This window comes from Brachionichthys hirsutus, chromosome 22 (assembly GCF_040956055.1).
Source record: "Brachionichthys hirsutus isolate HB-005 chromosome 22, CSIRO-AGI_Bhir_v1, whole genome shotgun sequence".
NCBI lineage: Eukaryota > Metazoa > Chordata > Actinopteri > Lophiiformes > Brachionichthyidae > Brachionichthys > Brachionichthys hirsutus.
This window is the reverse complement of record NC_090918.1, coordinates 4,859,730-4,873,412: the sequence shown is the minus strand read 5'-3', so window position 1 is coordinate 4,873,412 and position 13,683 is coordinate 4,859,730. Positions and strand designations below refer to the sequence as shown.

At 51.9% G+C, this 13,683-nt stretch overlaps 1 protein-coding gene across 1 annotated transcript; it reads left to right on the top strand.

Moving 5' to 3' along the window:
- The first annotated feature begins 4 nt into the window (after positions 1-4).
- Positions 5-12,105, top strand: dyrk2 (dual-specificity tyrosine-(Y)-phosphorylation regulated kinase 2). The gene is made up of 22 exons (XM_068755138.1): positions 5-268; positions 610-740; positions 825-945; positions 1,046-1,114; positions 1,209-1,313; positions 1,409-1,461; positions 1,535-1,607; positions 1,681-1,821; positions 1,890-1,984; positions 2,067-2,178; positions 2,264-2,408; positions 2,476-2,579; positions 2,662-2,732; positions 2,904-2,958; positions 3,031-3,126; positions 3,221-3,274; positions 6,030-6,288; positions 6,367-6,530; positions 6,603-6,992; positions 7,069-7,159; positions 7,229-7,856; positions 11,263-12,105. The coding sequence occupies exons 1-21, from the start codon at positions 119-121 to the stop codon at positions 7,825-7,827; spliced, it is 3,078 nt and encodes a 1,025-aa protein (XP_068611239.1). The 5' UTR covers positions 5-118; the 3' UTR covers positions 7,828-7,856; positions 11,263-12,105.
- Positions 12,106-13,683: the final 1,578 nt, after the last annotated feature.

The following is a 13,683-nucleotide window of genomic DNA, read 5'->3' as shown; positions in this document are numbered from 1 at the left end:
GGCGCAGACCTTTATTCTGGAAAGCCGCTCCCCGGAAGCGCGCAGAGCACCTTCCGGTTTGAGGCGACACCGCGGACGCGGACAGGCAGCCGGCTCAGTCCTCCCGTTCCTCCCGGACATGGCGGCCGACCCGTGCTCCTTCTCGTCGCTCGGCAGGTGCGTCACCAAACACCTGAGCCTGAGCCTCCACCTGGACTTCGTGAGACACGTGATCAGAGGGAGGGCGGAGCTGACGGTGGAGGCTCTGGAGCACCGCGTCTCCGCTCTGGTAACGTGAACGGCTCCCGGTGCGGCTCCCGGTGCGGCTCATGGAGCTTTAGATTTCAGACCGTGTTTCCGGTCCCTGAAGGGGTCCGTCAGTCACTTCTAGTCGCCGTGTGATGACGTTTCTTTGTTTATTCCGTTACATTATGACGTTTAAAAGTGGAAATATTTAAATATAAATACTTAAAAAAAGATAAAACGTTAAAGAGATCAATAACGCGATCAATGACGTCATCTTTTCATGGTTCTGAGGTACTTCTGGTCGTGTTGCCCTGGACTTTGACTTGCAGGTGTTGTCAGCAGGTGGGCGTGGCCTGATATTAGTCTTAAATCTACTTGCTGCAGACTTTGGACACCAGAGACCTGAAGATCGCCTCGGTGAGCGCCAATGGACAAGCGGCGCCGTTTACGATGGGCCCCAAACACAGCTTCAAGGGGACGCCGCTGGACGTGGCGCTGCCCTTTCACCTGTCCAGGTGACGGCTCCTTCTCCTCCTCGCTCGGGTGCCGCGCGCCCGGAGCGACGTGCCGCTAACGCGTTTGTGTTGTGCACCAATCAGGGGGCAGCACGCCATCGTGGCGGTGACCTACGAGACGTCGCCGTCGGCAACGGCGCTGCAGTGGCTCGCCCCCGAACAGACGGCCGGGAAGCAGCAGCCGTACCTGTTCAGTCAGTGTCAGGTGAGTCTGCTGCAGCAGCCGTTGGCAGGAAGTGGGTTACACAAGGACAGGAAGCAGGAAGTCAAATGTGTTGCGGTTTCCCCTCGGCTTCGTCTTCCAGGCTCATCACTGCAGGAGCATGATTCCCTGTCAGGACAGCCCTTCGGTCAAACACACCTACTACGCTCAGGTAAGGCCCACCTGGCGGCCGCCCAGTCATGTCGCCGGATTGGTGTGACCCGAGTTTAGTCTGGCAGGCGCGTTACCTCCTCTTTGGCTCTCAGGTGTCTGCGCCCAAAGGCTTGGTGGCGGTGATGAGCGCCATTAGAGACGGACAGGAAGTTGACCCCGAGGACAACGGCCGGGTCGTCTACAGGTTCCGACAGCCGGTGGGTGGGGCCAATAACCAGGAAGTAGAACGAGCGGATCGTTCACATAAACCAGCCGCTCAGTCAGATCAACCCGCTTTGACCTTTGACCTCAGGTGCCCATGCCTTCCTACCTGATCGCCATCGTGGCCGGGGCTCTGGAGAGCAGGTACGCCCCCCGCCCCACCTGGGCACCAATCCCAGCAGGTAAACCGTGTGTCTGTGCTCTGATTGGCTGACAGGGAGATCGGACCCCGGTCCAGAGTCTGGTCTGAGAGAGAGCTGGTGGAGAAAGCAGCGTTTGAGTTCTCCCAGGTAACCGGTTACCCGTCTGGCTGTTTACCCGCCTGGTTGCCGAGCAACCCCTCTAACCCCTCCCCTCCCTCAGACGGAGGACATGCTGAGGACGGCGGAGCAGCTGGCCGGCCCGTACGTTTGGGGGCAGTACGACATCCTGGTCCTCCCCCCGTCCTTCCCCTACGGGGGGATGGAGAACCCCTGCCTCACCTTCGCCACGCCCACGCTGCTGGTCTGTGGACGCACGCTCACCTGTCGCTGACCATGTGACCGTTGAGCAGCTGTTTGTCCTCTCCACAGGCAGGAGACAGATCTCTGTCCAACGTGATCGCCCACGAGATCTCCCACAGCTGGACCGGGAACCTGGTGACCAACAAGACCTGGGAACACTTCTGGTAGGGGGTCTGACTCCGCCCCCTCCGGGGGGTGCAGGCGTGAGGTTGCCATGGCGATAACGCCGCCTTGCTGTCGCCTCAGGCTGAACGAGGGTCACACGGTCTACCTGGAGAGGATGATTGGGCGGAGCATGGAGGGCGAGCCGTTCAGGCAGTTCAAAGCCCGGGGGGGCTGGAAGGAGCTGCAGGACTCGGTGAGAGGCGGAGCCTGTCCGGGGTCGCCCCGCCTGCCTGGGGGGGGTCCTTCCCTGACTGCTTCCTGTCTGCTTCGTGGCTCAGGTGAACACCTTCGGGGCCAACAACCCTCTGACCAACCTGGTCCCGAGCCTGGAGGGGGTCGACCCGGACGACGCCTTCTCCTCCGTGCCCTACGAGAAGGGCTTCGCTCTGCTCTACCACCTGGAGGAGCTGATGGGGGGGCCAGGTAACAGCTGGGACACCGGGACGCCTCCAGCGGTCTGAGCCTGACGCCGTTTTGTCCCCCCCCCCAGAGGTGTTCATGGGTTTCGTGAAGTCCTACATCCAGATGTTCGCCTACAGCAGCGTCACTTCAGACGAGTGGAAGAGCTACCTGTTCACTTACTTCAAGGACAAGGTGAGAGCCGCCGGGACCGGGACCGGGAGGACCTGCCCCGGTGTTGGCTGGACTTGACCTCAGGTTCCTGTTTGTGTCTCAGGTGGACATCCTGAACAAGGTGGACTGGAACGCCTGGATGTACACTCCTGGGATGCCTCCCGTCAAACCGCGGTGAGTGGATCATTTAAGGCCCCCTCCAGGTCCACCGGACCCCCTCCAGGTCCTCCAGACCCCCTCCAGGTCCACCGGACCCCCTCCAGGTCCTCCAGACCCCCTCCAGGTCCAGCAGGCCCCCCTCCAGGTCTCCCTTCAAGCACTTTGTTCTGCTTCCATGTGCTCCAGGTACGACTCCACGCTGGCAGACGCTTGCATTGCTCTGTCCCAGAGGTGGATCAAGGTAAGACCTGGACCTGCTGCTGCTAGTTTTTTGTGACTGGAACCAAAGCCCCGCCCCTGTTGCCCCATTCAGGCCAAAGACCAGGATCTGAGCAGCTTCAGAGAGTCCGATCTGAAGACGCTGTCCTCCCACCAGCTCATCGAGTTCCTGTCCCTCCTGCTTCATGAGGTAGATCTCTTCCCCCCACCGCGGTCCACCGCGGTCCACCGCGGTCCACCACGGTCCACCGGTCCCCTCACCACGAGCCCGTTTGTCCTTCCAGGATCCTCTTCCTCTGACCCACGTGAAGAAGATGCAGCAGCTTTATGATCTCAACGCCTGCATGAACTCTGAGATTCGCTTCAGGTTACGCTCTCACACCACGCCCTGCATTTGAAGCCCCTTCCCCTCCGCCCTGGAGGCTGCTGCTGATTGGCTGTTCTTCCCTCCAGGTGGCTGCGCTTGTGCGTTCGCTCCAGGTGGGAGGAGGCGGTTCCCAAAGCGCTGAAGATGGCCACCGACCAGGGCAGGATGAAGTTCACCAGGCCGCTGCTCCGGTGCGGCGCCGTGCCGCAGCTCCGTCTCGTTTCAGGCTTTTCTTCAACAATGTTCAAAAATATATTTCTTCTTCTTCTTCTCCAGGGAAGTTTTCAACTTTGAGAAATACCGAAACGAAGCGGTTTCAGTGTTTCTGGCTCACAGAGCAGCGATGCACCCGGTGACCTCCGGCCTGGTCGCCAAAGACCTGAAGGTGGACGTCAGCGCGCTGTAACCACGGCAACCAGCGGGAACCGGGCCGCGACAGAATCCGAATCAATGATGTTTCACCTCAGGGCAACAGAAAAGAATTGATTTGATAAATAAATGTTTCTAAACTAAAGGATTCTCTGTCTTTGATCTTAAAGATCGTTCAAAGTTTCGTTCAGACTTCAGAGCTGAAAAATAAGAGTCGAGAGAAACGCCCGAACGAAGCGTGTCCTGAATAACGGCTCCGGTGTTGCAAACAGACCGTTGGGTTTCTGCACCGGCTGCCGTCACAGGAAGGATTGCGGCACAGAAACGCTCCTATTTCACCTTCGTTGTGAAATCTAACGGTTCTTGTTTCTGCTCTTTATATTTCCAAATTACAAGTTAAGAGCAGAAATAATAATAAAGTTAATAAAAGGTTTAAATTCAGTATAAAGTGCGCAAAGCTGCTCGGGAGAACTTTATCAAAGATTTGCATAAAGAGTTTATTCGTGATGTCTTATAAATTACGAATTTTAACACTTTAAGCTCATGTTTTCGTCAAATATGAAGTAATAAGGACAAAGTACTCACACAGGCCGCTGTGTCCACTCCAGACCAGCGGGGGGGCGCTGACGAGCCAACTCGGTGTTTGTTAGCTGCAGACAATCTCAGAAGAAGAGGAAGAGGAGGGGGAGGAGGAGGAGGAGGAAGAAGGAGAACTACAGGTGGAGGAAGAGGAGGCGTCCTGTCCGTCGGTGTCCAGAGGAGAGGAGCGGTCGCCATGTTAGCCAAGAAGCCCGGAGCGTCGGTCCTCCCGGCGGGTGAGCACAGCCTCTGTAGCCGCTGTCAGGGCGCCTGAGCCCCGTCCGTGGAGCAGGGACGCCCCGCTGACCGTAAACCCTGCCGGAGCAGCCCAGCTCGCTTTAAATCGAACCATTAAACTGTCTTTATATCATCAGGAATAATCCGCCCCTTTAATCGGATTAGATGAAAACGACTTGAGGAATGAACGTGCAGTCTGTCTTCTTCTCTGGTGTTTATTTATAGACGTCTTCTTCTCCGGTGTTTATTTTTAGCTAGCGCTAGCCAGCCAGCTAGCTAGCAGTGATATGTACATTTTGTCACCTGTAGTCATAATCCTCTGTAAAGCACCATTATGTAATAAACGCTGCAAACCGTTAGCAGCAAGCTAGCAGCAGCAGAAACGGGGTTATACTGCGTTTATAACAGCTGATATTAACGTGAATACAGTGTTTATAACACACCAGCTGACATTAACATGAATACAGTGTTTATAACAGCTGATATTAACATGAATACTGCGCTTATAACAGCTGATATTAACGTGAATACAGTGTTTATAACACACCAGCTGACATTAACGTGAATACAGTGTCTATAACAGCTGATAGTAACGTGAATACTGCGTTTATAACAGCTGACATTAACATGAATGCAGTGTTTATAACACACCAGCTGACATTAACATGAGTAGTGTTTATAACAGCTGATCTTAACGTGAATGCAGTGTTTATAACAGCTGATATTAACATGAATACTGCACTTATAACAGCTGATATTAACGTGAATGCAGTGTTTATAACACACCAGCTGACATTAACATGAGTAGTGTTTATAACAGCTGATATTAACATGAATAGTGTTTATAACAGACCAGACCTGCTTCTGGTATTTGTGCTAAGCTAAATGAAGCGACATCCATCCGAATCAGAAGATGGATCTTCTTCCTCTTCCTCTTCCTCTTCCTCTGTCTCCAGGCAAACCGGGTGAGTCGGTCTGCTCTCCCGGCCACGCCGGCTCAAAGACGACGCCGCCGGTCGCTCTGCCGCGGCTCCACAACCCCGTTACGGTCAGTGTTACCGCTTTACCGTTTTCTAAGAGTCATGTCTGCGCTAACCATCCAGTCATCACCGGATCAACGATCAATTGAGACAGTCAGCTTAGCGCACACAGAAATCCATTTAATGAACGGGGGAGACGCGTGGAGCGCCTGTTAGCCCGTGGCTAGCATGCTGTCCACGTGAGCGGCAGCTCTCTGGTTGGCTGTAGCCGCGGGCTAACAATAGCCCCGGGCTCTGGGACGCTCCAAGCAGCTGATTGGTTTAGAGTCCGGCGTGAAGGACACGCTGGGACCGGCGGCGCCGAGCAGCCGAGCGTTCGTTTGTTCCCCCGTTAGCCGTTAGCAGGACTAAAGATGCTTTCATTCCGTTTTACTTTTAGTCCTTTTAAATTGAAACTGGAATCTAATCAATTGTTGGAATCATTGACTTCTTCCTCCTCTTCCTCCTCATCCTCAGGGCGTCCCTAAAGCCGCCATGTCGGACGCCGTCCAGCTGTTTGAGGAGAACAAGCGCCCGGTCCTCACCTCCCAGCCGAACGGCCTGGCCCCCATCAGCTCCGCCCGGCCGGGGTTGCCGCCGCCGCCGGAGCGCCAGACCGCCGCCTCAGACGCCGCTCGTCACTGTCGGCAGGGCAGCGCCACCGCCAAGACGACGGACGGCAAGCCGAAGCCCGCCGCCATGACTCCGGAGCAGGCCATGAAGCAGTTCATGTCCAAGATGTCCTCCTTCGAGCACCACGAGGTGTTCGGCTACCCCGAGGGTGCGTGGGCCGGCCTCCATCCGGCGGTGTGAAGTCCGGCCCACGCGGGTTCTTATCCGCTTCCTGTTCTGTCTGCAGTGTTCTTTGTTGGTCCGTTTGCCAAGAAGAGGTCAGGGGTGATGGGCGGAGCCAACAACGGCGGCTACGACGACGATCAGGGGTCGTACATCCACGTTCCCCACGACCACGTCTCGTACCGCTACGAAGTCCTGAAGGTCATCGGCAAGGGCAGCTTCGGACAGGTACCGGTCCCGGTGCGGCCCCGCCGCTCTTCCTCCCGAGAACACTCCTCCTCTTCCTCCCCCCCCCCTCAGGTGGTGAAGGCCTTTGACCACAAGTCTCAGACCCACGTGGCCCTGAAGATGGTCCGCAACGAGAAGCGCTTCCACCGGCAGGCGGCCGAGGAGATCCGCATCCTGGAGCACCTGAAGAAGCAGGACAGGGACTCCAGCATGAACGTGATCCACATGCTGGAGAACTTCAGCTTCCGGGGCCACATCTGCATGACCTTCGAGCTGCTCAGCATGAACCTGTACGAGCTGATCAAGAAGAACAAGTTCCAGGGCTTCAGCCTGCCGCTGGTGCGGAAGTTCGCCCACTCGCTGCTGCAGTGCCTGGACTCGCTGCAGCGGAACCGCATCATCCACTGCGACCTGAAGCCCGAGAACATCCTGCTGAAGCAGCAGGGGCGCAGCGGCATCAAGGTACGCCCCCCCCCCCCGCCCCCCCGGAGACCGCCGGGCGCCCCAGTCACCGCCCGCTCTGCCCGTCTCCCCGCAGGTCATCGACTTCGGCTCCAGCTGTTACGAACATCAAAGGGTTTACACCTACATCCAGTCCCGGTTCTACCGAGCGCCGGAGGTCATCCTAGGTGAGAGAGCTCCTACGCTGGCTCGCTGGTCGACCTTTGACCCGGTTCTGACCCGGCTCTGCTCCCCAGGCTCCAGGTACGGCATGCCCATCGACGTCTGGTCCCTGGGCTGCATCCTGGCCGAGCTGCTGACCGGCTACCCGCTGCTGCCGGGCGAGGACGAGGCCGACCAGCTGGCCTGCATCATGGAGCTGCTGGGCATGCCCAGCCAGAAGCTGCTGGAGGCCTCCAAGAGAGCCAAGAACTTCGTGTCGTCCAAAGGCTACCCCCGGTACTGCAGCGTCACCGCGCTGCCGGAGGGCGGCACCGTGCTGAACGCCGGCCGCTCGCGGCGAGGGAAGGTCCGCGGCCCGCCGGGCAGCAAGGACTGGACCGTGGCGCTGAAGGGCTGCGACGATCCTCTGTTCCTGGACTTCCTCAAACAGTGTCTGGAGTGGGACCCCGCCCACCGGATGACCCCCAGCCAGGCGCTCCGCCACCCGTGGCTCAGGAGGCGACTCCCCAAACCACCAGCAGGAACCACGGCCTCCAAACGGAGCACGGCCTCCGACGGCGCCGTCACCTCCACCGGCTCCGCCTCCTCCAAAGCCAGGACTAACGTGGCAGCGATCACGGACGCCAACGGCAACATCCAGCCCAGGACGGTTCTGCCCAAGCTGGTCAGCTGAGCCCGGTTCGGTCCAGAACCGAACCCGAGGTAACGGATACTTCATTGATACGCTGAGGTGCGTTCAGGCTTCGACCGGAGACAGGAAGTGACCTCATTGATGGTTGTTCAGACCATCAGAACACATCAGTCCAAACCCAGTGGTGCCCCAGGGCCTTTTGTTCCTAGCTCAAAATCCATCAAAGCGATCATTTGATTGATTAGCAGGTTCCGTTTGAACCTGTATTGATCACGCGTTGATCAGATTTAAGCTGACGATACTGAGCCAATGATTGGTTTGCTAATCTGAGGTTCACATCGTCCTGAATTATTTCTCAGTCAATCAAAACTGAATCTGTTAGCTGACTAGCACTCTTAGCTAGCTACTGTTTCACAGCGTGTAGCTAGCCTGTGCTAGCTTTGTGCCTGTTGGCCAGCTAACTGTTAACCGGCTAGTTACTGCTACCGCTATTTGCTTAGCGGACACTTTGTTACCTTTTTAACTGGCTAGCAGCTAGCCTAGCAGAGATTTTAAATGGTAAGCTAGGCTCACTACATGCCTTTTTTGGCAGTCTGGGTGCTAGCCGTAGCCTTTGTTAGCTGTAGCCTGGTTGCTCTTCACTGCCAAGCCTTACGAAGCACAGGTTTAGCGTTTTGTTCGGCTACAGAGACGCTAAAAGAAGTGAAAGGAGCAGCGAAGGTCAAACGAAGTTATCAATCAAGTTATTGTGACAGTTAAACTGGTTTCAGGTTACATCAAACGGAACTCATCTGAATTATCTCATCAAATTGTGATGTTTCTTTGGCCAAATTTAAATATAAAAACGAGATCAGGTAATTGGCCGTTGCTAGCATGCTAGCTACATACGAGTTAAATAATGTTTGTATTTTATCAGTGCGGCCACATGACACCAGAATATCCTTCATATGGTCACTGATCGGTTTGATTGGAGGTTTTAAAGATTGAAACAGAACTTGGTCTGCGTTTATCATCATTTAATCCAGCAGTAAATTTACCCTCCATTAAAATAGACTGGATTACACGGTGTAATTAGATTACACCTGACAAAGTGACATCATGCTGGATTCATCTAAATTAGATTATCCTAAATTGGATTGGATTAAATTAGATTACATTAAATTAGCCTCAACTGGATTAGATGAAATGATATCAGACTAATGTCTGTTATTTCGTATCTAATCAGGTGATTCATCGTGATCAATTATTGTCAAAATAACGGTGATTTCCACCTGATCAGTCATTCGGGAACTCATCGCCAAGGTTCAATGGTTATTGATCATTTGTCTCATCAGGTTATTTGGGGGCCCTGAGCAAAATGAGGACAAGGGGCCCTTTATTTAATAGTCATTAAATATTTGTCCAGTAAAAATACATCTCTTTTAAAACATTGCTCATTTTTTATTGTTAAGTTAAATACAATTTAAGCAGAGCTGAAGGAACAGAATGTCTGAGGTCAAAAACAGGGTCAATAAACACCCCCCCCCAGAACGGCTTAAACACACAAACACACACCAAACACGTCACAGGCAGAGATAAGAACTGGCCTCTATGCAAATGAGCTGACAGACTAGCAAGCAAGCTAACAAATACAGCTAAGCCTAAGAGGCGAGGTCAACCTGCAGGCTAGCTGTAGCCACTAGCTAGTACACCGAGCTAGCCGTTAGCAGCGGCCACCGGAAGGGGCGCTCACGCACACGCACACACACACACTAAATGTTTACCTTGCGTGTGTCCCTCCTCTTTTTTCCGTTTTCCGGCACCTGCCGGTTAAATGATCTGAGCCGTGACGCCGCAGGCCGCCGTTTGCGTCACGCATTGTTTGCTCCCACGCTGGATGAAGGCTGACCAATCAGCGCGAGGTCAGGTCCGACGTCACTCTTTAGGTTGCCAGGGCTCAATCAGCCAATCAAGACACGCCCCCTGGCAGGGGCCCCGGTCATTATATAATTATATAAATTAAATATTAGATTTATATCAGGAGAAAACTTTAATTTTAATTCATTTAAAAACTGGCAACAAACAACATTCAAATCTGTCAATAATAATATGTATGGTGTCGAATGATCAATAATAATAATCGGTCTGGAACCGACCATTTATAAAACCAGTTCAGGCCAGTTGTGATGCATAAAGGATCAATAACACAGAACATGATCAAAATCATTTTTAAGTGATATTGATCCTCCATTGATCCTATAGAAATTAACAAATGGGACACAGCACCAGTTTGTGACTTTCCTCAGGTCAACCGTTGCAGTGCAGAAACCTGATATTGATCCATCTCGATCAATTTGTGTTTATGATTAGTTCAATAAAAACTATTGACAAACTGATAGTTGAGCTTCAGATCAATGCAATTGATTGGTGATATTGATTCTACCTGCTCTGCATCACTGAAGTGAATGGGTTATTGATCTCAGGTGATCGTATGAAGGATATTATAATGAACAGATTGCTCAATAATAATTGATCTTGGACCGATTGGCGTTCGTGGGAATTAATGTTTAAAAATGTATCACTTGTTTATTGAAGGATTTATTGACGTTGTCATTGATAGGATTAAATAAATGGTGATTGATCAGGTGTTATATTGATCAATATCACTTCAGGTGCTACCTGAACTCATCCAATCAAACGTACCGGTGTGACTGATGTCATCACACGATACGTGATTGGTCGATAGATGGACAGACGTAAACCAATAATGTGGAAACAACCCATAACCAAAAGATCAGTATTGGTAACAGGATTGATCCATCTGATTGGGGGGGGGGGGGTTTCTTATTTATTTATTTACTACGATTTTGTATTTATTAATCTAATCTACACATTTACTGATCACACGTGTGTGTGAATGTTGCTGACAACGATAACATGATGAGGAGGAGGATATGTAACGGTCGTCATGGCAACGTGACTAAACGCTGACATGATGAAACTGACGATGTAAAACACGCAGATGCTAACTGCTCCGCCCATCTCAGGGGAAGCACCGCCCCTCCTGAACAGGAAACAGGAAGCACTGTGAACAAGGAGGTGGGGAGGGGGCGGTTCTGTCTGATGACTTAAGGATTTGATTGGTTGTGGGTTTTATTTGTTTTAATGAGACGACAGCTGAGTCGTAACTTTGTGCCTTCAGTTGGTCATCGCCAAGCCACACCCCCACCTCACAGACAGCGGTGGGGGTGTGTGTTTGAGCTAAATTAGCGTGACTCACGGTGATGTCATAATTAACTTCAAATCCGTCTGGTTGTCATGGCGATTAAACTCAAAAACGTAAAATAGTTTTATTTACCATTTATCAGAAATCACTCCAGACGCTGACGATAAATCTGTTTTTATTAGAGCTAGCATCACAACAACACCCAAAGACTGTCAACACTAACATCTGCGTGTGTGTGTGTGTGTGTGTGTGCGTGTGTGTGTGTGGTGAAGGGGCGTGGCTCACATATCAACCAACTGCCATCACCTTTTGCCTCAGGACAGACTGGGGGACACCTGCTGACAACAGGGCTAAGCTAACACCTGTCAACTGTTAGCATCTAGCCACTAGCCGCTGCAGTGTAATTTTCTTCACAGTGAAGCTAACACTAGCCTGCTGCTAACTGACAGCAAGTAGCACTGAGCTTCTTTCAGGGGTGCTCGTGTAAGCTGTTAGCATTAGCATAAATATAGCATATTTCATGTTGGTACCTCAGACAGCTCATTGTTATCACTGCTGTTTTAATTGTTGTGGCTAACACACAGGGCATTTGGTTCAATCTACCAAAGTGCATTTCCTTTCAGTGCTAGCTGAGTGCTAGCTGTTCAAACAGACCAGTAGGAAGCTAGGACAGGCTAATGGGAAGCGAACAAAAGGTCAATCAGAGTTAAAGGTTGCCTGTAAGACATTGACGAGGGGTAAAACGTACACTTGACATTTTTCTAGCTGACCTTTGAAAAGAGAAAATCAGAAAGAAAGTAGCCATGGCCTAACTAGCATGCTAACTAGTGACCATGCTAGCCACTGAGCCATTCAGCTTCTGTTTGGAGGCTATTAGCGTAAAGCTGCGCTGTATTCACATGACGTTTGCCAGGTTTTTTTATTTTTATTTTTTCTGTAAATAATTTTTTTAATGTTTAAAGTTTTGAGGGTTTTAATTTTTTGGCACAACTGAAGTTTTACAGTGTACTTTATCTACTGTACAGAAGTCAACAGTTTTCTAGTGAGCCTTTGTTAAATTTTATTGTGGTGGAAAATAGTAATTTTTACTATTGTTAATAAACTTTTATTGCTCACGTTTGTCTGTTATCATTTGTTTCGGCCTCTTTTCAGATATTATCAGCTCTCTGGGTGGATCAATACCGACCTATTGGTTTGTAAATGTCCCGTGTTCAGGCTGTATTTACATTGTGCCTCCACTAGATGTCAGCAGAGCGGCTGACGTCACCGGTAACAGAAGCAGAAGAATTTTAAAATGAACTGTGTGTGTGTGTGTGTGTGTGTGTGTGTGTGTGTGTGTGTGTGTGTGTGCGCGAGTGTGTGCGCGCGTGTGTGTGTGTATGTGCGTGTGTGTGTGGTTGCTCTGAACACGCTCACACCCTCCTATGCAACCGGAAACAATCAAACTTGAAATGTCACCAAACATTTCAGGCAGATATAAAGAGCTGTGTGTGTGTGTGTGTGTGTGTGCGTGCGTGTGTGTGTGTGCAGCTTGATATCTGGTGGCTACAGAAACTGATCTGAGGTGAGTTGTGTTCGCTGCAGTTCGGTTGCACCGTGCTAGCTGCGGCGGCGGCGGCGGCGATGATGATGATGGTGCAGATCATCATCATCATCATCATTTGCATGTTGCTTCCTTTGACTCACACAGTCAGGCAGAACCTGATTGGCTCTCATAGAAGAAGACGTTGTTATTAGCATTTATGCTACTCGTTTAATAGCATTTAATGATTATAAAAGGACAAATGTTAATACGTTACACAAGACAAAACTTCACCTTCGTGTCCCCGGCTGTCCGTCTCACGTCTCCAGCGGTGGGACACGGCGTCCAGGTGCACGTCATCCTCGTCCACGTCGTCCAGGTGCACGTCGTCCAGGTGCACGTGGTCCAGGTGCACGTGGTCCAGGTGCACGTGGCCCAGGTGCACGTGGTCCAGGTGCACGTGGCCCAGGTGCACGTGGTCCAGGTGCACGTGGCCCAGGTGCACGTGGTCCAGGTGCACGTGGCCCAGGTGCACGTGGTCCAGGTGCACGTCGTCCTCGTCCACGTGGTCGAGGTGCACGTGGTCCAGGTGCACGTCGTCCTCGTCTGCTGTGACTTCTGGTCCAATCGGGCCTCTTGAAGACGCGTCATTGAACTCAGGCCTGTTTCACTCTGCTTGAGATGTTTCAGCTCCCAGAGTGCATTGCGGCAGCCGCCGGCTGTGACCCGGCTTCCTGCTGTCCCTGCCTTCAGGCCCTGCCCCTATGAAACTCTGATCACGTGACCTCCTGCAGGGTTCTCAGACCGACCTCAGACCTGCTGGGGAAGCCCAGCCCACATTCTTAGAAATCATGCAGACAGTTGCATGATGGGTAATCCTGGAGTTACAGGAAAGGAGGCCACCTGCCATTTACCAGAAGTGACGTCACAGGAAGTGATGCGGTTGGGGCGGGGGCGGGGTCTGTTTCCATTCTGGTGTGACGGGCGAGCGGAAGCTACTCGAGTGCAAAAGTAACTTATTCTGTGATTACAGATCAATAAATCATTGAAGACAATAATGTAAGAAACAAACATGAAAGTTTCATTCCGATGTATTCAGTCAATACAGCCAATCAATAAATACACAATAAATAATCAATCAGTCAGATTAAATAGACGCCTTAAATATGAC

Excerpts from the sequence above, each read along its gene's own strand:
- dyrk2 (XM_068755138.1), top strand. The coding sequence starts at position 119 with ATGGCGGCCGACCCGTGCTCCTTCTCGTCGCTCGGCAGGTGCGTCACC. Across the intron at positions 269-609 it reads AGCACCGCGTCTCCGCTCTG|ACTTTGGACACCAGAGACCT; the intron begins GTAACGTGAACG and ends TACTTGCTGCAG. Across the intron at positions 1,462-1,534 it reads GCCGGGGCTCTGGAGAGCAG|GGAGATCGGACCCCGGTCCA; the intron begins GTACGCCCCCCG and ends ATTGGCTGACAG.